Genomic DNA, 27098 nt, shown 5'->3' with positions numbered 1-27098 from the left:
CTAAGAGTCCGGTGGACATCAGAGGTGATATGTGGAAATGTTTATTACTATATGTAAAGGTCATTTTTATCTATGTTTATTATATGTGGTTATGGTTATTCAGTTAAAAGTTTTAACTACAAAAAAATCATAACTCACCTCCAAATCATAGAGCAGCAAATAGAGCGGCTGCTCTCTCCGTCTTTTATCAAACATCTTTTCTTTTTGTTTCGTCTTTTATGGCTTAAAATGAGCCACAAACTATCACTGCTGTTTGATTATTCTAAATTCATATATGGTGGGCGTGCCGTGGTGGCGGGGGGGTTGGCACGACCCACATTCAGGCAAAACGAGGGGCGGCTGTCGCGAGTTCGACTCCTGGACCCGACGACGTTTGCCATGTGTCTTCCCCCCTCTCCTTCCCCCTTTCCTGTTGGCCTGCTTTGAAAGGGGGGACGCTGGAGCCCACAAAAGGACCCCTTGCGGGGCGATAAAAAATAAATAAATAAATTCATATATGGTCTGTTGGGGTTTTACTGGATTTTCTTCTGGAATCGGTTCTGTGGTGTGTTGCTGCTGGACTCACGAACCGACCGAACCTGTTGGACTTTTATCGGCTCTGTGGTCACAGAGGTTTGGAAAATCGGCCCACAATCCTTAAATGGTGTGAACCAGACCTAAAACTCACAAGCTCCTCTCCTCTCGTCTCTCCACTGCCCTAACGCTCTCTGACTCTGGTCGCTATGGTAACGTTTATATATCCCTTCAAAATAAGATACAGATGCGCCACAAAAACGAACATTTTACTTTGGTGAAAACTTTAACTCAGGATAACGACTAATGGAGCCCTGAGCTTGTTTCTCTGCAACCAGACGGTCCATCTGGGAGAGATGAGAGACGATGAGACCGGAAGTGTTGCTGATGCTCAGGGTTCTTGGTCTCTAGTGGAGAAGCAGCTTGAAGCTTCATTGCCTCATTAACATCCGGTCACCATATCATGCAGAGCTTGGACTGTGGGAATCACCTGCCGGGATAAATCCATCCTCCTGGCTCTTCTCTGGGCCTTTTCCCTTCACAAAGAAACTTTACAAACAATCTGATCCGTTTCTGGCTCATTTTGCTGCTTGTGGCTCCATGTTGGCGGCAAGACGGAACCGAGAGAGTCCGGTTAAAGGATTTTCAAAATAAAAGATCCTCCACACTCAAATAATACATAAAACGGAAATATTTAAGCTCGGTACCAATTGGTCCACGGACCGGTACCGGTCCGCGGCCCGGGGGTTGGGGACCACTACTGTATAGTATATGTAAAGTGATCTGTGCTTTAACTGAACCCATTATGAACGGGAGGAGACAGATAAACTCTTTTCCTTGAGTTCAGGTGAAAAACCCGCTTTCTGAATTGGAGCCTCTTCTTCATTCACCGGAAAAACTACGAGCTGAAACTTATTCATGGGTTTGTCTGTCGGACCGGATTTAAAACGGCTTAACAAAAACAGCATACAGGTTAAATCATCAACTAGCCTGGAGAACACTAGCTAATAACTCTAAGTTAGCTAAAGCTAGCTAAAGCTAGCTGATAGCTAAAGAAAGAACCACCTACCGTCTTTAATGAAACGTAAAATGTCGGTCAGAGTTTTAAGTTGCTCCATTTCCAGCTGTGATTCTCTTCTTGCCTGTTTTGTATTTTGTATTTCGTTTTTATTCAGTACTTTGTCGTTTATGCGCCCGAAATAAATAACTTTTCTCTTCAGCTTTTTAAAAATCATCTGGGTGATTTGATTGGCTGAGCTGCAGATGACGCAAACAAACATAGAGAGTGAAGAAAGAAAGTGTTTAATACGGAATGAGAGAACAAATTAATAATGCTCACTTTTTAAACAAGAGCTTTAAACTTAAGATTTTGGGTAAAATATGAAGTATTTTCAAGTAAACAAGTTTAAATCCAATTCAAGTCAGTTATTAGTGTAAAACTCTGAACATTTGTTTCAAATCGAGTCTAATATTATAATATTAGTCTAATATTATAATATTAACGCCTCCGGTTTATAGCTTTAATTTCTGAGAAGTTGAATCTTACAGAAGAGAACTCCTCACAGCTAACAACTAAAATATGGAAAACTGATATTTTTAAGCATTTCTTTTCTCAAAGCGTTTATTGAACTAATGTCTTCATAATATTTCGATTAAATTTTAAGAATTTTATTTAAGATGTTAATACTTAGAAATTAATTTTATTTGGCCAGAGTCCTTCTTTAAGTTTGTTCTTTTTATGAAGGAATACACTCTCTTTTATTTGTTGTTTGCTTTTTCAGCCAATAGAAAGACGCGTTTGCACCACGTGGTCACCTAGGCTCTGCACCATTTACAAGCCGGCGTGGAAAGCGATGCGCCTTGTTGGTGGGGTTTGTTCTCCTTTTCAGGCAACAGATAAACAGGATGATCCACTTGGTCCAGCAGCAAACTTTAACCATGTGTCTGAATCTTAGTTCACAAAACTTCATGATGTTAACTCCTCTCCTGCCGCCTGCTTGGTCTTTTAGCCAAACAGGCGGCATTAAGCCTGACCATTAAGCCAGGTCTCCCGCCGGCTGAATGTGAAGGAGTGGACCGCTGACAGACGGAGGTAAGCGAACCAAAACAAGCAGACCGGACCCGTTAAAGTTCGGAGTTCTTCTAAGTTCTTACCGAACAAATGAACAGAACCATGTTTGGTTCTGGTTCGGTAACCTGACCCATTCTGGATAGTTTCTGTAGTTTTGACCCCGCCCGGGTCCTGCTGGCTGCAGCCGGAGTTAAACCGGTTCTGCTCTGTTTCACTGAGCTAAATATGTAGCTATGAAGAAAATACAACCATAAATCTTTAATCTGATTAGTTATTTAAACAATAAACCATTTTATTTTAATATAACAGTTATCAGCGGCCATGTTCAAGGTTTATTTTATAATGTAACGATCATAAACGGATTTAAAATGTTGCCGTTAGTTATAGATCTACAGTAGATTATCAGTAGATCTACTGTAGATTATCAGTAGATCTACTGTAGATTATCAGTAGATCTACAGTAGAATATCAGTAGATCTACTGTAGATTATCTGTAGATCTACCGTAGATTATCTGTAGATCTACAATAGATTAACAGTTTATTATGTAATAACTGATTAAACTCCAGGATTCATTTCCCTTCCTGAATCTTGAATCCTTCATTTCTCCTCATGTCCAGGTTCATTTTTCAGAACCACAGATGGATCAAATAATCGATCATGATCTGCAGGATCAACTATTAAATATATCAGAATAAAAGCATCAACCAGCAGCAGGATGCATTAATTTTATTTTAATAAAGTCACAGATAGGTTAGAGAACAATGCTTCAAACTACAAATATGGAAAAACTCCAGATGATTCAACTGGATCTGGACCCAACAGAACCACCAGAACATAAAGTCTCAGAGTTCAAACAGGAACTTTGTTTGTTTCTCCCAGTCGGTCGGTGAACGTCAGAACCGATCAAAGTCCAACTTTTATCGTCTCAAAGGTTCTGATCAGCGAGTCGCCAGGTTAAATCACAGCAGAAAATATCTGAGGTCCAGACGGGTTCTATTGGACCGAGCAGAAGGTTCTATTGGACCGAGCAGAAACAGAAGGTTCTATTGGACCGAACAGAAGGTTCTGTTGGACCGAGCAGAAACAGAAGGTTCTGTTGGACCGAGCAGAAGGTTCTGTTGATCGGTTTAAGTAACCAGGTAGGTCCAGAGCTGCAGTTTGTGGTTTTGGACCTTTGTGTTCAGAACCTGAAGCTGCTTCCTCTGAATCTCCTGCTGATCATCAGACTGGAGATTCTGCTGCACTAAACTGATAATTATTGATTTTCTTGTTAATTATTGATTTTCTCCAGAAGACAATAATAAAAAATGAATGTGGGGTTATTGATTATTGATTATTGAGTTATTGATTATTGAGTTATTGATTTCTGCTGGCTGAAAAGTAAAACATTACAGTTGAACCTGAGTTGTAAATGAAATATTTCTCCTAAATGTTGTAAATAATGTGAGTTTAATTCTTTTCTAATGTATTTAATTAAACTCATTAAATAATCTTACATGATAAAATCTGTTGTTGTTGTTTTGTACCAAAGTTTCTCGTCATTGATGCCTTTAAAAGTCCATTTAAAAATAAAAATCTATAAATTTAACATATATTTTGGATTTGTTTGTCCAGCAGCTCCAGGACTTTTAAAGCAGGTTGAGTTTTTAGGGTTCTGATTGACCCGGTTCTCTTCCTGTAACAGCAGCAGACTCATTAATGAGGTTCTGCCTCCCGGCTCTACAGGATGCGGTACTGCAGCACCCGGGGCGGGGTCCGGGACCGGGACTTCAGGGACGTTCTGTTCTCCGGATTCGCTCCAGATGGAGGGATGTTCATGCCGGAGACGCTGCCTGCAGTGAGTCCAGAGACGCTGCGCAGCTGGAAGGGGCAGCGGTACCAAAGGCTGGTTCTGGAGGTCGCTTCCCTGTTCATCCCAGAGGAGCTGATCCCCAGAGACGACCTGGAGGGTGAGCAGCACCAAACCAGCAGAACCAATACAGGCAGCACCAAACCAGCAGCACCAAACCAGCAGAACCAATACAGGCAGCACCAAACCAGCAGCACCAACACAGGCAGCACCAAACCAGCAGAACCAAACCAGCAGCAAAAACAGCTGAATGTTAAATTTGGTTCCAATGTGCCGAATACAGACACTTGGTTGGTGGTGGTTCTGTTGGTGGTTCTGCTGGTGGTTCTGTTGGTGGTTCTGCTGATGGTTCTGTTCAGATCCCAGCTGGTTCCTTCCTGCATGGAGTTACATAACAGTTGATTATGGTTCTTTATAATTGTCAGATTTTCTTGCACAGATTTATCCAAAATATTGATATTAACACAAACTCTGTATCAATATTGGATCAATACTTCAGCTTCTCTTCTAATTGTCTTTTATTTTGTATTATAGTTTCTCAGCTCTGAAAAGATTCTGTTTTTGCTCTCAAATGAAAAGTTTTTCACTTTATTTTTTGGGAAAAATACAAACTTGTGTTTCTGTTTGCTATTTTAATATGTTATTAAAGTAATTTAGTAAATTCTGTTTCAGATTTTAACCAAATAATTAAAAGGATAAAACCACAAAAGCTCATAAAGTTACTGATGTGACTCTGAGGAGAAAAACTTCAATAAAAGTTTAGATTTATTTACCAGAAGTTTCAATAATCAATAATTTTATCACATGTTCTGTGTTTTCTGAATGTTTTGGTCAGAAATATGTGAAACATGAACAGGAAGCATAATTTAGTTAAATTAGTCCTTAATAAAACACCAACATGTCATTATTTATCATTTGATCATGTTATTAACAGCATATTTACTTTATTACATGTTTCTGTGTAACGGCGCCCCCTGCTGGATGAGTCTGGATCTCAGGTTGATGCTGCTGTGGTTTAAATCTGTTTTTATCTGGAATTTTCTACAAAGTTTAAAGTTCAGTTTGATTTTCCTCAAAGTTAAAAATAAAGTTTCTATTTCTGTAGATTTTATTAAGTTTGTTGAGGCCAAAGGAACAAGAGGAGGAACGAGTTAAAGAGGAAACTGAACTGAACTGAACTGAACTGAACTGAACTGATCTGAACTGAACTGAACTGATCTGATCTGATCTGAACTGAACTGATCTGATCTGATCTGATCTGAACTGAACTGATCTGAACTGAACTGAACTGATCTGAACTGAACTGATCTGAACTGAACTGAACTGAACTGAACTGAACTGAACCGAACTGAACTGAATTGAACTGAACTGAACCGAACCGAACTGAACCGAACTGAACTGAACCGAACTGAACCGAACTGAACTGAATTGAACTGAACTGAACCGAACCGAACTGAACCGAACTGAACTGAACCGAACTGAACCGAACTGATCTGAACTGAACTGAACCGAACCGAACTGAACCGAACTGAACCGAACTGATCTGAACTGAACCGAAATGAACTGAACTGAACTGAACTGAACTGAACTGAACTGAACTGAACTGATATGAAATGAACTGAAATGAACTGAACCGAACTGAACTGGTTCGGTCAGGATGAATGAATCACCAGGGTTTCTTCTGCCTCCAGGTCTTGTAGCTGAAGCTCTCTCTGGGTTCTCGGTTCCCGACTCGGTCCGGATCGTCCGGCTGAAGGACGGTTTGTCGGTTCTGGAACTTTTCCATGGAGAAACTTTGGCGTTCAAAGATCTGGCCATGAGCTGCACCGTCCACTTCCTCAACTACTTCCTGCGGAGAGACGGCAGCCGAGCCGTCGTCCTGGTTGGTAAGAAACATCTCTGAGACACGACCTCTGACCCGGTTCTGTGATCATGACCTCTGACCCGGTTCTGCTCTCAGGAACATCAGGAGACACCGGCGGTTCGGCCGTCCGCAGCGCCCGGTCTCTGCCGGGTCTGGATGTTCTGGTGGTTTTCCCTCGGGGTCGGATCACGGCGGTCCAGGAGAAACACATGACAACCTGCCTGGAGGACAACGTCCACGTGTTCGCAGGTAGGCCCAGCCTCTGACCCGGCCTGGTTCTGTCCTGGTACTGTCTGACCTGGCCCGGTTCTGTCCTGGTACCGTCTGACCCGGCCCGGTTCTGCCGCAGCCGACGGCAGCTCAGACGACATCGACCGGCCCCTCCGCCGCCTGTTCGCCGATCAGAACCTGGTCCGGACCCACGGCCTGATGAGCCTCAACTCTGTCAACTGGTCCAGAGTCATGATCCAGGTGGCGCACTTCTTCTACGCCTACCTGGAGCTGAGCGGCCTGGGGGCGGAGCCTGGACCGGGGGCGGAGCCTGGACCGGGGGCGGAGCCTGGACCGGGGGCGGAGCCTAACCTGGGGGCGGAGCCTGGACCCGAGCCTGGAGCGCTGCCGGAGCTGGAGGTGGTGGTTCCGACCGGAGGAGCCGGGAACATCGCAGGTGGGTTCAAGGTGTTTGGATCAGGACCAACAGAACCTCCTGCCCAGGTTTCATTTCCTCACAGCTGAGATAATTTCATGTTTTATTTATTGATGAAATAATAAAATATTAATCCAGTCCCAGTTTAGTGTTGGGACTGGATTAATATTTTAATCCAGTTAATCTCAGCATCTGTAACTAACTGTGTCAAACTGTTATAAAGTCCATGTCAGTAATAACTGGGCCACCGGCGCCATGTTGTGATGTCATGAGGGTAAGTCAGACTGAAGCTCAGTTCAGTTCTTTATCATTTTAAATCATTTAAGTTTTTTTATCGTCAGTGAAACGTTAAAATCTCGTCTTCCTCCTGAAGCAGCAGACGTTCCTCCATGTTTGTAGTTTTTCCTCTCAGCTGCCTACATCGCGCTGCGGATGGGCCTGCCGCTGAAGCTGGTTGCCATGGTGAACGCTAATGACATCGTGCATCGGACGGTAACCAGCGGCGATTTCTCCATGGCGACCAGCGTCACCCAGACTCTGGCTCCGGCCATCGACATTCAGGTAACGAGCAGAGTGACAGGAACCAGAACCAGAACCAGCCGGGTTCTTTATGGTCGGGTTCATTACAGGCTGAGCAGGAAGAAACTTTTCTTTTAACCTGAAACAAATAAATTATATTCTAGTATTTTATCAATAACTATTTAGGACATGTGTTTATTTTGAAAGTCCTTTTATTTTTTGCTATTATTGAATTTCTCTTATTTTTATTCAGAATGTTATTTTATTATTTTATATTTGTAATATAATTGTATTTATTTATTGGTATTTATTTAAGTAACTTTATTTCTCTCTAATTTAATTTTGGCCCAAATCAGAAAAGATTTTCAATAAATCCAGATTAAAATATTAATAAAATACAGTAAAAAGGTTTTATTACATTTATTTATTGTAGTTTTTGTTTTCTGTGTTCATATTATTTCTGAATTTTATTTAAATAGTTTTAATAAACAGGTTTGTTATATTTTGTTTCTTGTTTTAATGTTAAATTAACAGATTTTCTCCGTTTGTTTTGTTCTAAACTGGATTTAACGATAAAATAATGAATTTAACTCTCAGTAAACTTTGGTCGACGTTTCCTGAACAGTGGAAGCCATCTTGGTTCTGGTTCTGTTCTTCAGGACCCGTACAACATGGAGCGGGTTTTCTGGCTGCTGCTGGACCGGGACGGCGCCGTGGTGAAAACCATGATGGAGGAGTTCCAGCGTTCCCATCGACTCAGGCTGCCAGAGAACCAGCGCAGACTGGTACCGGTCCTCCAGAACCCCGAGGCCGACCGGACCGGCACCGGCAGTAACCGTCTCCTCTGTGGTTCTCCCAGCTGGCCGAGGTTCTGGTGACCGGCGCCGTGAGCGACCCGGGAATCCTGGAGACCATGAGGCGGTGCTGGGAGCAGAACCAGTACCTGCTGTGTCCTCACACGGCCGTGGCCGTCTGGCACCACTACAACAGAACCCACCGGGCCAGCAGAAACAGGTCGGGGAGGGACGCTTTTATTTTTATTAGTTAATCAGTTAAGAGTTTTTGAAATGAAAACCTTTATTAGATCACAGTTCTGACCGGTTCTGTCCGGTTCTGTCCAGGTTAATCTGTAGAAAACCGTTTCCTCTCGTGTTTCTCCAGATGCTACGTCGCTACGGCGTCTCCAGCGAAGTTCCAGGCGGCGGTGGAGAAGGCTGGCCTGACCTTTGACCCCCCTGAGGCCGTGCTAGCTTTGGACCAGTTACCCACCCGGTACCAGAACCTGGAGAGGAGCGCGGACTGGTGCGAGGACTGGGAGGAGCGTCTGAGGGACTGGATCCAGTTTGTGAGCAGAACCAGGAAGAAGGGAGGAGTTTGTTACCCTGAGAGTCCATAGAGACGCTTATGGACGACTTCCTGTCCCTCAGAGGACTTTGTCCTGAAGACGTCCTGGAGCTGTGATGTCATCAATCACCTGATCAGCAAACCGTTTCTAAAACTAACCTGAAATGTTATTAAAACTAATTTACACAAAGAAACAGAAACAAAAGTGAACTAAAAATAATCTCATTTTAATGCACTTTTGATTCCTTTTACTTTATAGAATTATTAGAAATTATTTCGTTATTAATTGAGACATATTTTAACTTTTACATCTATTAATTTCTGTACAATTATAATAAATCTGTTTTATTATTTTCAGTTTTAGTTTTACATGTCAGGATGTTTAATAAATGTTCAAGATCTTATTTAACCTGAAATAAACTCCTCATGTTTCACTGCGTCTCATTTCTTCACAGAAACAAACCAAACTGTTTGTTTTTAACAACATGGCGTCTCAGCATGATGAGCAACCTGCTAACGATCAGAGCAAACTGGTCAAAACAAAACGCTTTAGGCTTAAACCTGCAGCAGATTCATCCAGGTGAATATTATCAAACACCTGCATCAGGGAGCTAATGGCTATTGATTTGAAATTAGTAACTATGTAATAAATCTCACATTACTAAGGCCGCCGCCGGTTCCATGTGCTGCACACGGTTCCCTTTTTCTCCACTGGAGCACCTGCCCCCAAAATGTCTGTGCGCGCCCCTGTCTGTCACAGAGCTGTGAAAAAATATTACCACAGGATTTTTATGTTTTTGCCTTTTTTTACTTTACAATGCTCAAACAACACATTTTAATGTCAGAGACAAACTTAGGAGGAAGTGCAAAAAAACTATTTTCCAATTTTTACTGTCATTGTGGCAGAAAAGCTGACCGACTTGATTCCTTCTGAAAAATAGAAAATTTAAATAATAATTTATTCAAAATTAAAGTTAAATATTTGTGTTGTTGAGTAAACATTTATTTATTTGATTTTACTGAAATAAAAGCGAAATGATTGTTAGTGAGGTGTCCCTTCAAGCGCTCCGTGTCGTTCGGTTCCGTCACTGCGGTGTCCGAGGACACCTGAAGGCACCGCGGGCTTTGACAGCGCAGAGCCAAGATGGCGGCTGGTCGCTGAAGCAGCCGGACTCCTCCTCCGCCTCTTGTTGTCTCTGGGAGCCGTCAGGTGAAGCACCAACAGCGGCCAGGATCGGCAGGGTCGCTCGGGGAGCGGATGCCCGCCCTTTCTGCCTCCTGTCGCGGTTCTTCTCCAGCTGGTGCTCGGTATGTTCGGAGCGGACTGACACGACGGCAGCAGCGGGCTGAAGGTGGAGCGTCTCCCCGGGTTTCCTCACCTGTCTCCCGGTATGACTCAGAGCAGGTAGGGGGCGGGCGGACAGGTTAACCGGGTACTTCTGCTTAGTTTTTAGGTTATTCTGGTAAATTCTGGTTCTTCCTGGTTAACTGGCGCTGCTGTGACCGTCAGCTGACTCGCTGCTTCTGGCTGAATATTAACTGTTTATTGCTAAAAGCTAAAAAGCCTCTAAATTCTGTTGTGTTCAAAGACCGCAGGGACATTTTAGCTTCTCATTTATGGAGGTTGGTCACCTGGAGCTGAAGGTCTGCGGGTGGTGATGTGGCTCCGCCCTTTGGTCAGTCAGAACAGGTGACCTTTGACCTCCTGGAGCATCCACGTCGCACTGATCCACATTCTCTAAACCAGGCAAAACATTATGACCAGACCTGAAAGGATCTGTCCTCCTTTCAGCCTCTGGATTTCTGCTTTTTTACTTTCAGACAGTAATGATGCGTAACCGTGGCAACAAGGTATCATTTTTACAGCTGGTAGCAGCTGATTAGCATCTCAATACCTTAAGTAATTGAACTATGACCCCAAACCGTCTCACTCAGGCAGAGGTTTAAAGAGGAGCAGCAAGAGCAAAGGAGGAGGATCAGCAGAGCTGCTGACAGCTGATGATGTCATTCAGGACATGTTGGTGTTGAGCCGTTAGCGCGTCGGGACACAGCTACAGTCTTCAGTCAGAGGCCTCTTCAGATGGGCTGCTACACAGACTGCTACTGCAGAGCCTTCCAGCCCGCAGCATCACCTTTTAATGAAACTGGAGGATCTGAGTTATGATGTCATGTGGAAGTGTTCTGAAACCAGATGTTCTGACCCAGTTCTGTCAGAACCAGCAGCTCCTTTGGGTCCAGTCTGGAGTTAAACACGGATACTTTAGGTTCTGATAAACTTGGATTTTATTCTACAGTTTCAGGATTTAGTTCTTGTATTTTCTGGATTGTTCTGCAGATTCTCTGGACTCGGTTCTGTGTGGTTCTGTAGAAACGGCTGCAGGTTGTTTTCACCGTTTGGATTCTGTCGGTTTTCATTTCTGTTTTTAATGACCCGGTTTCATGCCCCGCGGCGGACCGGCCCGGGTTTTAATAAAACATCTGACCCGGAGTTTTCCTAACGATAATCTAAGTTTAATCCTCGGACCGGAACCGGACCGGATGAAGAATTTTAGTGTCTCCCTTCATCTGAGCTCAGATGGTTTTAAACTTCTTCGTCTCCAGAGAATCATCAGACCAGATACTGCTGAACACCAGCGATACCGGCCCGGTTCTGGTTCTGGTTCTGGTTCTGGTTCTGGTTCTGGCTCTGGCTCTGGTTCTGCAGAAACATTACATGTTTAACCCCAGAGGTCCGTTTCGTCTCAGTTTGTGGTTCTGGTTCTGACCCGAGTCGCTCCACAGCGCCCCTACAGGACAGCAGAGGGATCAGCTTCATAATTTGGCTGATTCTCCTCTTGGTTTGCATAAAACATAAAACATTAAAATGTTAAAACGTTAAAACGTTAAAACGTTTCTTCCCAGAAAGTCACTGATACTACGAGGAATATTTTATTGTTATGAAGGTAACTAAATAAATTCACCTTTAATTTGAAATGAACCCAGACCTGGAACCACCAGCTCTGACTGGACTGACCAGAACTTCCTGGTTTCTGACCAATCAGAGCTCAGAATCTGGACCTGGATGGTTCTGGATGAGATTCTTGCCTGATAAAAGTATTGATGAATCTGTTGGTTCATGTTGCCATGACGACCATCAGTCCTCCTCTCCTCCTCTACAGGTAGGCTCCTCCCCCTATGAACTGATGATGTCATCGCCTCCGTCGCAGCCCATTGGCTCCGCTCCCTCCGCTCTGGACTCGCTGTCCGTCTCGTCGCTGCTGTCCGGGGATCTGGACGATGATGACGGTGAGGAGGAAGGCCTGGGCGACCTGGAGGTCAACCCGTACGACGGCCTGCCCTTCTCCTCGCGTTACTACGCCCTGCTGGAGGAGCGGCGGCGGCTGCCGGTGTGGCGGCTGCGTCAGAGCTTCCTGGAGCATCTGGAGAGCCACAGCATGGTGCTGCTGAGCGGGCCCAGTGGAGCCGGGAAGAGCACACAGGTAGGAAACGCTGCTGTTAGCAGGGAAGGCTAGCAGGGAAGGCTAGCCACGTTAGCTCTGTAGGGGGCAGAGATCCATATCACCAAACCTTCAGTGATATGAGGTGAAGAAAAGACATGAGGAACCAATCAGGATCTGAATCTGGATCAGCACCAATCTGTAGGAAGATATATTCATATTCTAAAGTTTTCATAAACTTTAGATGTTTATTAATTTTGTGGGATATTTTGACCCCACAAAATACCAACAGCTGCCAGAGCCACCAACCTGAGACGGAGAATAAACAGACAAACTAAACGTGCAGCTCCTCTTCCTCACTGTGAGATTCAGACCAACGGATGGACACGGCGGCTCGGCAGCCGCAGCCTGGAGGTCATGGGGTCACAGGAACCCAGCAGACAGGAGCTGCCAAGCCTGCTTTACTTTAGTTTAGCTACCATAAACTTGTTCCTGCCAGTAGGGGGCAAACTTCTGCTAATCCGCTAAAAGTGGAGCCAATTTCTAGTTTAGTGCTTTTTGGTAACTTTAAAATATTTAGCACCTTCCCCTAATACTAATACTGTTGATACGGAGCTCCAGCATTAGTTTGTATAAATACCTTGTTAGCATTTAGCATTAGCATGTCTAATGTTTATGTTAATGTTTAGTGTTGTTGGAGCTAACCTTTAGCTAGCATTCCCACTGCTGGTTCCTGGATTAACTTTAGGAGGTTTCAGTAGAACTAGTTGCTCCTGATTGGATCAGAACAACAAAAACTAATAATTTTAGTTTCCAAACAGTTTATGACAAAGTGGAAGCACCGACAGATTAGAGAAGTGAATCAGTTCCCTGTATTTAAAACTGAGCATGTTGTAGTTTTCAGACCAGCAGACGTTTCACCTGTAGCGCTTTGACTCCCGTCTTGCTGGGATGACCTGGTTGCCATGGTAACGCCTCTCCCTTCAGGCTAATGGACGTCAAGATTGAATTTAGTCCCTGCTGTAACCTGAAGCTCCATTCAGCCAGAGACGCCCTGCCCTCCTTTCAGCTTCCTTCCTGTTGCAGGTTCACCTTTGACCCCAGTCTGTTGCCATGGTGACCTCGCCCGCTGCTTGATCTCTGTTCAAATATTGACTGTGATCTCCAGGATGTGATGTTTGTTTGGTTTCTGGTTGTGGATGAGAGAGTTTTTATCCTGGGATGTTTGTTCAGGTTCTGATCCGGAGCAGGAAGCGTTCATGTTGCTGCTCTGTGCTCAGCAGCGCCCCCTCTCTGCAGGTGGCCCAGTGGTGCGTGGAGTTCTGCCTGTCCTTTGAGTTTTCCCACGGCCTGGTCTGCTGCTCCCAGCCGCACCCTGAGGCGGCGCTGAGCCTGGCGCTGCGCGTGGCCGACGAGATGGACCTGAGTCTGGGCCTGGAGGTCGGATACCGGGTGTCGCATGACGACAGCTGCACACCTGACACCCTGCTCAGGTGAGGAGGACCTTCAGGTCAGGTTGTTCTGTCAAACAGCCAATCGGTTTGTCTTAAACAGCAAATCAGAGAGAAACGTCCAGCTTAACAACGATCTGCACCAACCAGAGAAAATGTTTCTAATGTGAACGAGTTCATATCAAGTCTGTCAAGGAATCAGTTTATTTTTTAGTTTTGGTCTGGAAAACACGCAATGTCTCCTTTAATGGCCCTTTAAGTTGTTGGTTTGAATCCCGTAAGATTAATCCTTGCTCGCTCTCTCTCTCTTTCCTCTACAGGTTCATCAGCGACGCGCTGCTGCTGGAGGAAATGATGTCGGACCCGTTGCTGCGGCAGTACCACCTGGTGGTTCTGGACGAGCTGCAGGAGCGAACCGTTCCCACCGACGTACTGCTGGGCCTGCTGTGCGACGTCTGCCGCCAGCGACCCGACGGCTTCAGGGTCGTCCTCCTCGCCCACCCGACGCTGGCGCCGCGCCTCGCCGCCTTCCTGGGGCCCGGCGTCCCACACCTGGCCCTGGACGGCCCCGAACGGCCCCCGCACCACCAGGTGGAGGTGATGTACCGGGAGCTTTCCTCTGGGAAGGAGCCGGTGTCTGCCGCCTGCCACATGGTGCTGGACCTGCACCGCAGAGGAGAGGAGGGAGACATGATGGTGTTCCTGGCCGACGCCCAGGTAGACGGCAACAATATAGAGTTTTATATAAAAATATAGAGATGGGGCGTGCTGTGGTGGCGCAGCGGGTTAGCACGCCCCACGTTTGGAGGCCTTAGTCCTTGACGCGGACGTCGCGGGTTCGACTCCCGGTCCCGAAGACCTTTGCCGCATGTCTTCCCCCCTCTCCTCACCCTCCTTCCTGTCTGCCTACTGTGGAAAAATACGAGCCGCTAGCGCCGCAAAAACTCTTTGGAGAAAAAAAAAAATATATAGAGATATTAATAAAAATATAGAAATGTTAATAAAATATAGAGATATTAATAACAAAATACTGAGATATTATAGAAATATGACATTCATTCATGATTTGTGAATTAGTTTCTGCTGGTAAATCAGCTGCTGTGACCCAGTAAAGGTGAAACCTGAGAGCTGTCAGCGATCCGCCGGTTCTGTTGGTTTTGTGATTTAAACAAAGGGGAACCGGTCCGACTGACCCGGTTCTGCTGCAGTTTGAACACAAAGGAACCTGCAAGGTTAACCCTTTAGTTTCCTCTCCAGGAAACAGGAAGTGGCGTTAGCAGGATGTTAGCTAGGAGGAGTGCTGCAGTTCCTGCTGCTGACCACCGGGGGCAGTAATGTTCAGGGAAGGAAGGAATCGAACGTTTGGATTGATCCGGTTTTCCGTGTCGCTGCAGGAGGTGGAGGAGTGTCTAGTTCTGCTGCAGAAGGAGTCTCTGGCTCTGAGTCCTCAGCTCGGTTCGCTCCGGTTCCTCCCGCTCCACTCTGGCCTGGCCGGCCTGGCCCAGCGGGTCTACGAGTCCGGTCCCGGCGCCGAGCCGAAGGACGACGACCCGTCTGAGGGTGATGGTGGCGTCAGGAGGAAGGTGATCCTCTGCGACGCGCTGGGAGAGGCGTCGTTCTCCCTGCAGGGGGTCCGCTACGTGGTGGACACGGGTCTGCAGCTGAAGACGGTGAGTTCTGGTGGAGAACCCTGGGACCTGGGTCGGGTCGGTTCTGAACCAGAAGCTTCTCTCTGTGCGGCTTCCAGGTTTACAACCCTCAGATCCGAGCCAACTCCCAGGTCCTGAGGAGTATCAGCCGGCACCAGGCGGACATGAGGACCCAGCGGGTCAACAGCCAGCTGTCCGGTAGGTCCACAGGTTCTGGTTCTGGTGGATCGGGCGGGTTTCCCTGACGGCGTGTCCCCCTGTGTCAGGGCTGTGTCTGCGGCTGTACTCCCAGGCCCGGTACGAGTCCGACATGGCGGAGGCCCGCGGGCCCAGAGTCACCGAGGAGAACCTGAGCCACCTGGTTCTGCTGCTGAAGAGGCTCGACATCGCAGACATGGGCCAGTGCAAGTTCCTGGACCGGCCAGGTACCGCCTGCTGGGTCTGGGTCTAGTCGTGGTTCTCGGTCCAGGTCCCGGTTCTGATGCCGCTGTCCCTGCAGCTCCTGAGGCCCTCATGCAGGCCCTGGAGGACCTGGACTACCTGGCCGCTCTGGACGACGACGGGAATCTGTCGGAGGTCGGGATCATCATGTCGGAGCTGCCGCTGGAGCCGCCGCTAGCTAAAGCGCTAATCGCCGCCTGCGAGTACGACTGCGTGGAGGAGCTGCTCACCATCGCCGCCATGCTGACAGGTGAGGAAGAGCAGGAAGGAGGTCTTCATCAGCAGAGAGTCGGTCTGTAGACTGACGGGTTTTACTGTCTGAGAGCAGAGGAAGGAAGAAGGAACGAGATAGCTAGCACCGCTAACTAAACAGCTAAACGCTAAATCACTACTCCAACATGGTATTTAGCATAAGCTAATGCTATAGCGTTTTAATATTAAGGGAAGCTAATGCTAAATGCTATACCAACATAGTATTCAGTATAAACTAATGCTAAAAATGCTATACCAAGTTGTAGAACGTAGCAGAAGCTAAAGCTAAATCTCTACACTAACCAGACATTTAGTAAATTAGCATTTCAAAATGTATCTGGGAAAAATTAACTTGTAAGATGCTAAGTGTGCTAACGAAAACTTAGCTAAGCTAATAGCGCATTAGCAGAAGTCTGCTCACCACTGGATGAAATGAATGAAACAAGAGGAGGAAAGAAAGACGAGGAAGGAAGTGAACCTGGACTACTGAGGACTGAAGCGTCCGTCTGTCCGTCCGTCTCTGACTGGACCGTTTCTGTTCCAGCTCCTTCCTGCTTCCTGTCCCCGGATCCCAGCAGACAGGAAGCTGCCGTCTCTGCCTGGCGCCCCCTGCTGCACCCGGAAGGCGATCACCTGACCCTCATCAACGTCTACAACGCCTTCCTGGAGCGTGCGTCCCGCCGGCCTCCATGTCCGCTGTCCCAGTGTCTCCGTCTCCTGACGTCCCTCCGTTGTCCCCACAGATAACGAGGACGAGGCGTGGTGCAGCGCCGCCTTCCTGAGCCACGCGGCGCTGCGGCTCGCCGGGGTCATCAGGGCGGAGCTTCTGGAGGTCATGCAGAGGATTGAGCTTCCTGTTTCCCCGCCTGCCTTCGGTTGCCAGGACAACTGCACCAATATCAAACGCGCCCTCATCTCAGGCTTCTTCCTCAAAGTGAGTACAGCCGTCAGAAGCCCCGCCCCCTGCGTCATCACCTGCCTCACCTCCTCCTCTTCCTCAGGTGGCTCACGATGTGGACGGGTCCGGTAACTACCTCCTGCTGACCCATCGCCACGTCGCTCACCTCCACCCGTTCTCCTCCTACCGCTGCCGGCAGCCGCCTCCCACTTCACCTCCCAGTCCACCCAGTCCTCCCAGTCCTCCCAACTGGGTCCTCTACCACGAGTTCACCGTCTCCCGGGACAACTGCATCCGCATCGCCTCCGAGGTTCATCCCCAGATGTGAGTCTGAATCTCTGCCGACTTTATTCCTCACAGAAAGACGACAGAGACGCAGCTAGAGATTATTCTGTCAAATAATCTGATGATTAATCTGTTAATCTGGTGATTAATCAATTATTATGACGAATAATTGGTTATTTTGGTGATTAATTATATGCAAAATGTTTCTATATTTTGTTTACTTTGCTCTGACTGTTTTTTAATCAGTCAGAGCAGCTGATTAAAAAACAGAGTCTGTATTCTGCAGTTAATGATTAATCAATTAGTTTGTTTCAATAATCGATTCATTGCGATTAATCAGATTGATCATTTCAAAACTATTTTATTGATAAAACTCTGATCAGAGGCAGAATTAGTTCTTAAAGAGACACTCAGGTTGATCAGGTCAGTTTGGGTTGATTTATCACCAGCAGCGCCATCAGGTGGCCACTCAGGGAAATGCATATTTAAATGTTTCTGAGCGTCTAAAAATAACTTTAAAAATAACTTTATAGAAACTGAGAGGCGGGGGACCAAGCCGACTTACAGAACCTCGACTCTTTACTGTCCTATAAACGGACCCGTCTCTTTCTTCCATTTTCCATCATGTGGCCAAATCACCTCCAGCTGTTCGGCCAACATGTGTTTTAATATTCTTATTATTTAACTTTTTCCTAAATAAGAACAAATGTCATTAATTTTTATTATCTCTACCAGATTTATTGATCGCTGATCACATTTCGTATCTTAACTCTCGTCCGAAGCTTTAATCCGTCATAATTATCCTGCTAGCATCAGACACAATGAAACTCCGTCAGGAACCTGCTAACCTGAATGTTCACATCACAGCCTGCAGGACGAACGAGCCAAAATATCAACATAATTATCCACAGAGATCAACATTAGTATGCTAGTTTGATCATTAGCATGCTAGTTTGATCATTAGCATGCTAGTTTGATCATTAGCATGCTAATGCCAGAGCAGTAATGGTTAATTTGTACCGTCTGTTATCTAATCTCTAAATTTTTCCATTTTCTAACTGAAAGGGAAAAATTGGTCAAATTTGTCTTAAGAAATCATTAAAACTTCAGTTTTTAGGAGTTAAACGCTGTGATGGTTCAACATGAAAATCTAAATCTGAGATCGTCAACATAACCCTGAATGTTTCAGGATGGATAATAAACTGTTAGTTTATTGTTTCTCTGTTTCCTCTGTCAGGCTGGTGGAGTTGGCGCCTCAGTACTTCCTGGGAAACCTGCCGGCGAGCGACGGGAAGGAGCTGCTGATGGAGCTGCGGCGGAGCGTAGCGCCCCCTGCAGGCCAGCCGGACTCAGGAGACAGGACTCAGAAAGACAAAACGGCCGAGACTCACAACCAGTCCAGCACAGAGCTGTGCGTCGTCCAATGAGACGCAGGGGGCGGGGCTTTCAGAGGAATGGTTCTGGTTCTGGTTCTGGTTCTGTAATCAGGTTTATTCTGAACTTTAATCTGGACTTCTGCTGGAATAAAAACTAATCCAGGAGTTTGACTCGTATGCAGCTGCTGAAGAACATTCACACTAATTCTTTTCTATTTCCTGTTTTAATTTAAGATTTTAAACTTATTTAATGAGTGGTTTCGGTGTTTCTGTTGAGTGTTAGGTTTTTTTAAAAATTAAAAACAGGAAGTGAAGTTTTTTTCAGTTCATCCAGAACCCGAATCGGATCACTGCGGTTCTGTTTCCTCTCTATGACACCGAGGTTTCCTGAGATCATCACGTTTCTCAGAGCCAGTCTGGCTTCCTAACTCGGCGTTTCCTGTCTGTTGTTTTTATTAGCAGTATAAATAAAATGATCATGTTTGAAATATGAACATTTTTATGAATATTTATTCCTGATTCAAGTTTCTGAAGGAAAAACCTCGGACAGAATCAGGAGGTAAGTTCATCCTCTAATATTCATAAAAACGGAGATGAAATCATGAAAGGCTCCAGTTTTATTGCAGATATTTCCATATTTTCTGTCTGCAGTGGTTCTGGTAAACCCGGTAAAGTCCGCTCGCCGTCAGAGCGGTCACTGCTGCCGGAGGAAGTCCTTGGCGTTTCCCTCGGCGGAGCTGCTGCTGGTCACCGGCAGGCTCTTCATGTCCAGGACGTTCTCCTTCAGCGCCTTCAGCTCCACCTCCGTCTGGGACCGGATGGACTGGAGGGAACGGAGTCGGGTTAGGAACCGGTCATCCTGCAGAACTGACCTGGACGCAGCAGGAAGTACCTCCAGGTCTTTGGTGATGGAGTGGTTCGGCCCGTGCGTGACCATCATGATGCGGTAAGCCTCACAGATCATCTTGTGGCTGACCTCCACCTGCCCAGCGTGCCAGTGGGTGACCCCTGACCTCATCAGGGCCAGGCCCAGCTGGGCGCTGTTTGGGTGGTACAACTTCCTGTTTGGGAGGAAGGACAGAGAGAAGACCAGAGTCAGACCTTCAGGATGCATCCCCACCATTCAGCCCGCTTTAACCCAACTCCTGTCCGTCTGTCTAGTCAAAGTCCGGTTCTGGTGTGAATGCTAACTGAACTCTGGTCCGGTTCGGTTCGGTTGATTTCTCTTTGGTCTTCAGCCAAAGACTAAAGAGAAATCCTCTAAAACTAACGCCTCCATCTTGTTTCCATCTGGTGAAAAAGGAAGTTGCTCTCAGTGTCTTCAGAGGTTTTTGTGTCGTTTCCTTCAGTGGTTCTTGGTGCAGCGCCCCCACAGGCCAGGAGGGGAACAGGTTGGTTTGGGTCAGAACCACAGCAGCTGGTTCTGTTTCTCCTTTGGTCCCAGTTGTACCGAGTCTCCTGGACCATCAGGTGTGAAACAGCCTACAGGAACATTCAGACTTTACGTTTGCTTGATGTTCTGGAGCCGATGTACTCACGTGTATCCTTCCACCATCTTGCGAGCGTATCCTGCAGCTTCAGAGAACTTCCTGTGGTGGGTCAGTACCTCGGCCAGGACGGACAGAACCTTGAGTTTGTACAGGTGAGTGTCGGCCAGGACGTCCTGCTGCTTCTCCAGACACTCCTGGCACAACTTCAACACCTGAGAGGCAGCAGAGAATCACTCAGACTGAGACGTTCAGAGACGGAGCAGCAGGGCGCAGGACAGCCTACCTGGCTGTGATCTCCGTCTCCTCGAGCTTTCTCAACCTTCTCCAGAGTTTCCTTACTGAAGGCGCTGACTTCTTTCACCGCATCCGCAGAGGGCTGTGAGGAAAACCCGGTGAGGAGAGGAAGGTGACATCCTGAAGAACCCAGAACGTTTCACTGACCTTTGCCTCGGCAGCTGCTGCCATCAGGTCGTCACCAACATGGTGGCTGCAGTGATCGCAGCTGCAGTCGAAGTGGAAACGCTCCTTCAGCTGTTTCTGCCGATCCGCCGACAGGTTCAGGACGTCCACGTAGCTGATGGTCAGCTCCTCGCCCTGGCAGATCCTCCCCAGCGCGCGCAGCTCCATCCTGCACAGACCAACGGAGGAAGACCTCAGTTCTGGTCGAGTGGAGCTGGTTACTGGCCGGGTCCGGTGGGAATGATCGGTGGTACGCACCTCAGCGGAGAGTGGAGGGTGGAGTTCACAGCTGATTGGCTGCAAAAGACAAACATTGAAATGTTTATTTCTGTGAGAGACGATGAGTCCGTGTCCTCTAACGGACACCAGATGGACTGAATCTGTCTTCAAACTATCAAACTGCAGTTGGATCATCCAACATGTCTACTGTCCGTCCTCTGAGGATGTCCAACCATCTTCCTCTGGTCTCCAACAGACCAGTCTGGTTGGTCTCTATAGTTTGTCCTTAAGAGCGTGAATGTTTGTCTGTCCTGTGTGGGACTGGGCTCCTGTCCGGTTTGGACCGGTTTGCCGTTCATCCAGTGACTTTCTGTAGATGGGCACAGAACTGGACTGTCCAAGTCTGGATCAGGTTTGTTAGGATTCAGAGAAACACCTGAATCTGGATCAGTGGATTGTTGTCCACCGAGCTGTTCAGAACCAGAGACCCGGTCTGAATCCCTGAAAGGTTCCACAAAACACCCAAAACTAAGAGCAAAGTTTCTCATCAGTTTATCTTTGGCTGATTTTGGACATCAGGACCAGTTAATGTTAATCTGGTGAATTAATTTCTGTTCAAAGTGAAGTGAAGAGAATCCAAACGTTGATCCGACCTTCAGGTTTCCTTCTGGAAGCAGATCACAGAATCGTCTGCAAACAGTCTGAGTTTTTTCATCTGTCCCTCCTACCTCACACCTCACCGCTGTCTCACCTCCCACACGTCCTGAACTGCAGAAAATTACAAACATGTTGCATGAATCTGAAATGTTTCCCAGTCTTCTGGAACCGTGATGTCAGCTTTAGAGTCTGACAGATTTAATGGGAGCTTTTTGTTTCAGAGTGACTCCTTCTGACCCTTAAACTTCTCAAAGCTGTTTCCAGAACCTCCACAGAACCTTCACATCAACCGTATCTACATCCAACCTAGGAATCACCTACTTTCCGTGGTTGAGGGTGGCGGTGCAGTTGGGCCAGCAGTCGTGGTTGACGAGGCTCAGATTGGGGAAAAGTCCCAGACCGACCGTCTGCAGACCTCTCTGGTCGGGAAGCGTCAGTCCGTTGGATTTAATCTGCAGAGACACAGAGAGGTCAGCGGAGAGGTCAGCAGACCGGCGGAGCGTCACGGCGGAGGAGGGCCGACTGACAAGGCCGAAGACGTGGCAGATGAAGTCGGCTGGGTGCTGCTTCGTCCCACAGGACCAGAACCTCAGGAAGGTCTGGACGTCCGCCTGCAGCCTCTTCAGCTCGTCTTCAGGCAGATCCTGGAGATGATCCTGCAGCTGGTCCACGGCCAGCAGCTGGCTGTCCGACGCCAAACCCTGGTCTCTGTTCCTGCGCCACAGCAGCCGGCCGGCCAGACTGCAGGGAGAGGCAGCCCAACAAACTCAGGTTAACAGGTAACATGGACTCAAGGTTAGCAACAATGTTCAAATCTTTAGCATTTGCCTTTGTGGAAAACTCCCAAACCTTCAGCTCTGATGTTTAGAGTCTCCAACATGAACTGATGAATTATCAGTTTAATTTAATCTGATTTTTCTGCACCAGTTCCAAGATCCATTCAGGACTTTAGTTCTTTCTGACCGATTACGAGACAAAATGTCCCAAAACAAACCAGACTCCACCGTCTCCGGCCTGTAGTCCCACCAGGACCAGAGGTCGTCCCTCCTCACCGGACGTTCTCGTTGGGCGCCGCCCCGAGTTTCCTGATGGCGGCACACTCCTGCTTGTGTTCGTCCCATCCGGCCGTCTGGCAGGTCCGGTCGCAGTAGTGGGCGAAGCGGCACTGGGCGCAGCGGTGCAGGTTGGCCTGGCGACGGAAACAGCTGTGGCACACCTGGGAGGCCAAACTGGGACAAAGTACAGCCGTGGAAAGATGTTAGCAGCTAGCATGCTAAGCTACAGCGCTAATCCAGGTTCTGGATCTGCTCCATTTGCTTTAGATGCAAAAATACTACAAATACAGAAACTGTTCTCTATGATAACAGCTAAATGAGACGGTTAAACTGCTGGTGATATAAATCATGACTGAGATGAATGTCTCTGGTTGCCATGGTGATTCCCACCATTATGGGATAGGAGGAGCCGCAGCATCTCTGTGACTGGTCCAACAGTCACTGAGTGGAAACAGCAGATCTGACGGGTCAACAGAACCTTCAGGCAGGGCCGGCCCAAGGCGTAAGCAAACTAAGCAGCCGCTGAAGGCCCCAGGGCCACTTAGGGGCCCCTGAATGGAGCTGATTTTTATTTTTGTTTTAGTAAAAGATTCTGTCATTATAATATCAAAAACACACAATTTCACCATGAAGTGATTTGTTTTTACAATAATATATATTTAATAATCTATGTAGAAATTATTATTTTATTGATAAAAAGAAAAATAAATAAATTGCTCTTGGGGCCCCCTGGTGGCCGCGGTAGGTACCGCACGCTTCCCCGGTACCGAGCTGAACGTTCAGAACATCCAAAGGTCCAAAGGTCAGAAGTTAAGTTAGTAAAACTACAGTATGTCTCAGAAAAGGACTGATCCTTCAGGGAGGGAGAAAAGAAAGAGGAAGAATAGAAAAAGCCAAGATAAAGGTTTTAATGAGCCTTGCTAATGTAATGTAAAGATTAGTAAAGCTGCTAACAGAACATTAGCTTGATAGCGACCTGGACCGGTCCAGTTCAGCAGTAAACATTTATGCTAGAGTTTAAACTTTAAATGAGTTGATTCTCATGGTGGCTCTGGATATTTCTGAGCTATTTTGGCTTCAATAAGAATGTTTAATAAGAATAATTAAAACTTGTCAATGTTTGACATTGTTAGCTAAATGTTTTTCCGTCAGGCTACAAGCTGCTACATGATGAGCTGCTCTATGTTGTTTGCTGCTGAGCAAAATCATTTAGTGGCTAAAACATTATTTTTACATCAACTTCTAAGTTATGAGAAACTTCTGTTAAAATCATTTGAAGGCTCAGAATCAGTCCGGTACCGGTACCGGTCCATATTCTCAGGGGAGAAAAACTCACCTGGTGTAAATTACATTTTAGCTGTTGGAGTAACGCTTAAGAGAAATTAATTTAATCAAAGAATGTCATGAATATGTGTAGAGCTGCACCGATTGCAGTTTTCTGGCCGATCCCTGGTTACCGATCTTTAAAAGCCTGACCTGCTGATTTTGGCTGAAATTAATTTTCTTTGTCTGAAATGTTGCTAAATGTAGCAAGAAAGTCACTGAGTTGCTAACAATGAATATTGTTAGCTGTAAACGTTCAGACCTGGTCTGTCGGTCAGTCAAACGTCTCACTGCAGAGCAGAAGAGGACAGAGATGATTTATAAACCTTTGCTGATGAAGATCAGATCAGCTTCACATGTAAGAATCAGCCGATCACGATGCCCCAAAATGAAGGAAATCGGCTCCCAGAAATCAACAGGTGGATAAATCAGCTGGTGAATCAATGAATCTTATTAAACATGTTTATACAGTGAACCCTCGTTTTTCGCGGCGTTACGTTCCAGAAAGAACCGCGAAATCCATGAAGTAGGAACCTTTATTTTTTTATAATTATTATACAATAAAATACTCCATAATACATTGAAACCAAAGAACAAAACCTTTTTACAGGCCCAAACATTTTTGACAAATAAAAAGTACTCTATAAACTTTTCTTTTTTTTTTACAAATAACTACTGTACTGTAAAATAATAATTTAATATGAACTGAAAGCGGATTCCCTGCCCGAATTGCGGAGATCAGCGCCGCCCCACCGAGACCCGAGTTATTGGATTAGAACGGGAGAAAATAAAAAAACAAAACAAAGTACAGTAGGACAAATAGTGACTCTCGTGTATTTCACTGCTGTTCTGACTGAGCCGCTGCAGCCTGACTTCGTTCTGTAGCGTTTTTTCTTCTACAGCCCGCGGTGCAGGTGTGTTTTATCGAGAGAATATCATAGTTATCGGTAGCTGCTGTCGCTCTTTTTTCTTCTGGGCAAAAAGATTCTTATAAACCGACATGCCACCATCGATTATGTTAAATATGGCAAGCTGTTTTACGTATGTGTACATATTAAACCGCAACGTTGTTGACACACAGGTAGAGAAGAAGCGGAGAGACTGTTTAGCCAATCAGAATGCAGAACACAATGCAGGTGGAAATCCGTGAAGCGGTGAGATTTAACCGCGATGTAGCGACGGTTCACTGTCCTGTAAACTGCACAGCTAGAGATGCAATAAGTTTATAGCAGGGTGTTAATGATCTAATATTCTGGCTGCAGTCGGTCCACATTGTTAGCAGAACCAGAGGAACCCAAAACCACATTTGGCTCAGGGCCCCACGCAGGCTAGGGCCGGCCCTGGTTCTGGTCCGGTTTTTAGTTTTTTATGGTTTTCTTAGTATTAAGATGAGATTATGAGAATTAGTTTATGAATACGAGAATAAAAATTATTTTAAAGAAAGTCATAAAATTGCATGAAAAAGTTATTTTAATGAGGAAAAGCTGTTTGAGATCTGATTGATTCTTCTAATTAGATTCATTTGTTTGTTCAATCGTCTGATTATTGATAATCTGATCAGTTAAAAAATTATTTTTTTTCTAACACCGATACCAAAGCAGAACTTCAGAACCTCAACGTTCCTCAGATTAAATCCTGATTAGATTTATTTTTCCTAAAGTTTTCATTAAATCTTTACTTTATTCTAATATTAATCTGTATTCTAGAAAAATTATGACTTTATGCTTCCTGTAATCTGACATAATCTGCTTTTCATCCCTGAATCGTTCCGCTTCATTTCTATTCAGTATTTATATTCTGTTGCCAACATCAGCTGATCAACTGATCAGGTATTGATTTCATGTCAACAGCAATAAAAACATTGATCTGTTCAATATTTCTGTCTGTATTTCAGTTAAATGATGTAAATCAGCCTCTTCCCACCTTACTGGTGACGGACAAACTGGTAGTCCTGAAGGACAAACTGGTAGTCCTGAAGGACAAACTGGTAGTCCTGAAGGACAAACTGGTAGTCCTGAACCACACCAGATCAGGTTTTATATACATTTAGTTTTTCTATTGATTAGATCAAATCAGAGATCGGTGATCGGATCCATCATCAAACTGAAGGATTGATTATTGATTTTTAGATATTTTATTGAACCTGAACCTTTGATGTTTTTATGACCCAGCTGGGATCCTGCTGAGTCCGGTCCGGTCCGGTTCTGCCTGTCACGGTCCGGTTCATGTTACAGTCGTCATGGTAACCAGATCAGATCCCAGAAACGCATTTAAATCCTCTGAACCGCAGCAGAACCCGTCCCACCTGGAGGTCCGGTACCGGCTCACCTGCTGTAGACCACGGCGGCGTAGCCCGGTTCGGCCAGCAGAACCTCCCCGGCGCTGAGCTCCCTGCTGGCCCGCAGGCCGCGACCTTTCACCCCGGCGTCAAACAGCTCCATGACCGGACCGGTACCGCCGGACGGGCTGAAGGAGACTCAGCCGTCTCTCCTCGGTGCGACCCACAGGGGAACCGGGAAGCCCCGCCCCTCCGGACCGGAACCTGCTGAGGCAGGACGGGTCCGACCCTTGTTTGGGTCGGTTCCCCTGCTGGTATTTTGGTCCCGGGCAGCTGCTGCTGTCCATCAGCTGGAGCTGCTGCCAGCAGAGCAGACGGACCGGAACCGGGCCGGACCGAGCTGTCAGAACCGGGACCAGAACCAGAACCGTCCTGACGGGGTGGGTTAGAACCAGGACCGTCCTGACCCAACTGGACATGAACCAGAACATGGAGGAAGTTGAGTCAGACGCCTGGATAAACAGTGTGATTGACCTCTGACCTCCATCTGTCTCCAGAAAATGTTTCATCAACAAACTGAATCATTTAATTTGTTTATTTGATGAACAAAAAGCAGAAACAAAAAAACTGATTAATATAAAAATATGTAAATTAATATGAAGGAAAAATAACATTTATCAAACAGGAAGTGAGATCATCACCGTTCATGAATCCATCATGGTCACCTGACAGGAAGCCCAACCGCACCGTTACCACGGCAACGTCTCTTAAAGGGACAGGCCTCATTCTGGTGAAATATGATTTATTACAATATTTAAACTTTCTATAATCAGGGCAAAAGAAACAATTTCCAAAACCATCTTAGAAAAATAAACTGAGAGTCTGTCAGGCGAGAAAACATTTAGAAATGTTAATAATTATTATTATCCTCCAATAGCTTCACTGTTTCATGGCTTCAGTATTTATCAGATCAGTTCATTAATATTTAAACTCTGGAAGGGTCCCTGACCTCTGACCTTT

The 27098-nt window shown here is 46.2% G+C and overlaps 3 protein-coding genes across 6 annotated transcripts; 2 read left to right on the top strand and 1 right to left on the bottom strand.

Annotated features, from left to right (window-relative positions):
• The first annotated feature begins 2516 nt into the window (after positions 1 to 2516).
• thnsl2 (threonine synthase like 2) lies at positions 2517 to 9242 on the top strand. Of its 3 annotated transcripts, none has more exons than XM_023338769.1 (9): positions 2517 to 2605; positions 4312 to 4535; positions 6127 to 6321; positions 6396 to 6548; positions 6649 to 6966; positions 7358 to 7506; positions 8124 to 8249; positions 8324 to 8478; positions 8626 to 9242. In XM_023338769.1, the coding sequence occupies exons 2-9, from the start codon at positions 4313 to 4315 to the stop codon at positions 8858 to 8860; spliced, it is 1554 nt and encodes a 517-aa protein (XP_023194537.1). In that variant the 5' UTR covers positions 2517 to 2605; position 4312; the 3' UTR covers positions 8861 to 9242. The 3 variants fall into 3 exon arrangements, with proteins under 3 accessions (XP_023194537.1, XP_023194536.1, XP_005813876.1); XM_023338768.1 differs by lacking the exon at positions 2517 to 2605 and adding an exon at positions 3359 to 3725 and having other exon boundaries at positions 4271 to 4535; XM_005813819.2 differs by lacking the exon at positions 2517 to 2605 and adding an exon at positions 3361 to 3725.
• A 654-nt stretch (positions 9243 to 9896) lies between these two features.
• dqx1 (DEAQ-box RNA dependent ATPase 1) lies at positions 9897 to 19091 on the top strand. 2 transcript variants are annotated; one of them, XM_023338304.1, is made up of 12 exons: positions 9897 to 10213; positions 11967 to 12287; positions 13545 to 13738; positions 14017 to 14413; positions 15091 to 15366; positions 15444 to 15543; positions 15612 to 15770; positions 15845 to 16036; positions 16583 to 16708; positions 16782 to 16972; positions 17040 to 17260; positions 18459 to 19091. In XM_023338304.1, the coding sequence occupies exons 1-12, from the start codon at positions 10067 to 10069 to the stop codon at positions 18646 to 18648; spliced, it is 2514 nt and encodes an 837-aa protein (XP_023194072.1). In that variant the 5' UTR covers positions 9897 to 10066; the 3' UTR covers positions 18649 to 19091. The 2 variants fall into 2 exon arrangements, with proteins under 2 accessions (XP_023194072.1, XP_023194073.1); XM_023338305.1 differs by having other exon boundaries at positions 10111 to 10197.
• A 105-nt stretch (positions 19092 to 19196) lies between these two features.
• On the bottom strand, positions 19197 to 26494 carry LOC102228082 (histone-lysine N-methyltransferase Smyd1). The gene is made up of 10 exons (XM_005813812.2): positions 26129 to 26494; positions 22475 to 22651; positions 21950 to 22163; positions 21744 to 21874; positions 20805 to 20843; positions 20529 to 20715; positions 20371 to 20463; positions 20136 to 20299; positions 19490 to 19658; positions 19197 to 19420 (listed from the first exon to the last, which is right to left on the bottom strand). Exons 1-10 carry the CDS (start codon positions 26239 to 26241, stop codon positions 19292 to 19294), a joined length of 1416 nt encoding a protein of 471 aa, XP_005813869.1. The 5' UTR covers positions 26242 to 26494; the 3' UTR covers positions 19197 to 19291.
• Positions 26495 to 27098: the final 604 nt, after the last annotated feature.

Source organism: Xiphophorus maculatus, chromosome 8 (assembly GCF_002775205.1).
Source record: "Xiphophorus maculatus strain JP 163 A chromosome 8, X_maculatus-5.0-male, whole genome shotgun sequence".
Classification (NCBI taxonomy): Eukaryota; Metazoa; Chordata; class Actinopteri; order Cyprinodontiformes; family Poeciliidae; genus Xiphophorus; species Xiphophorus maculatus.
This window is presented reverse-complemented; position numbering and strand designations above follow the sequence as displayed.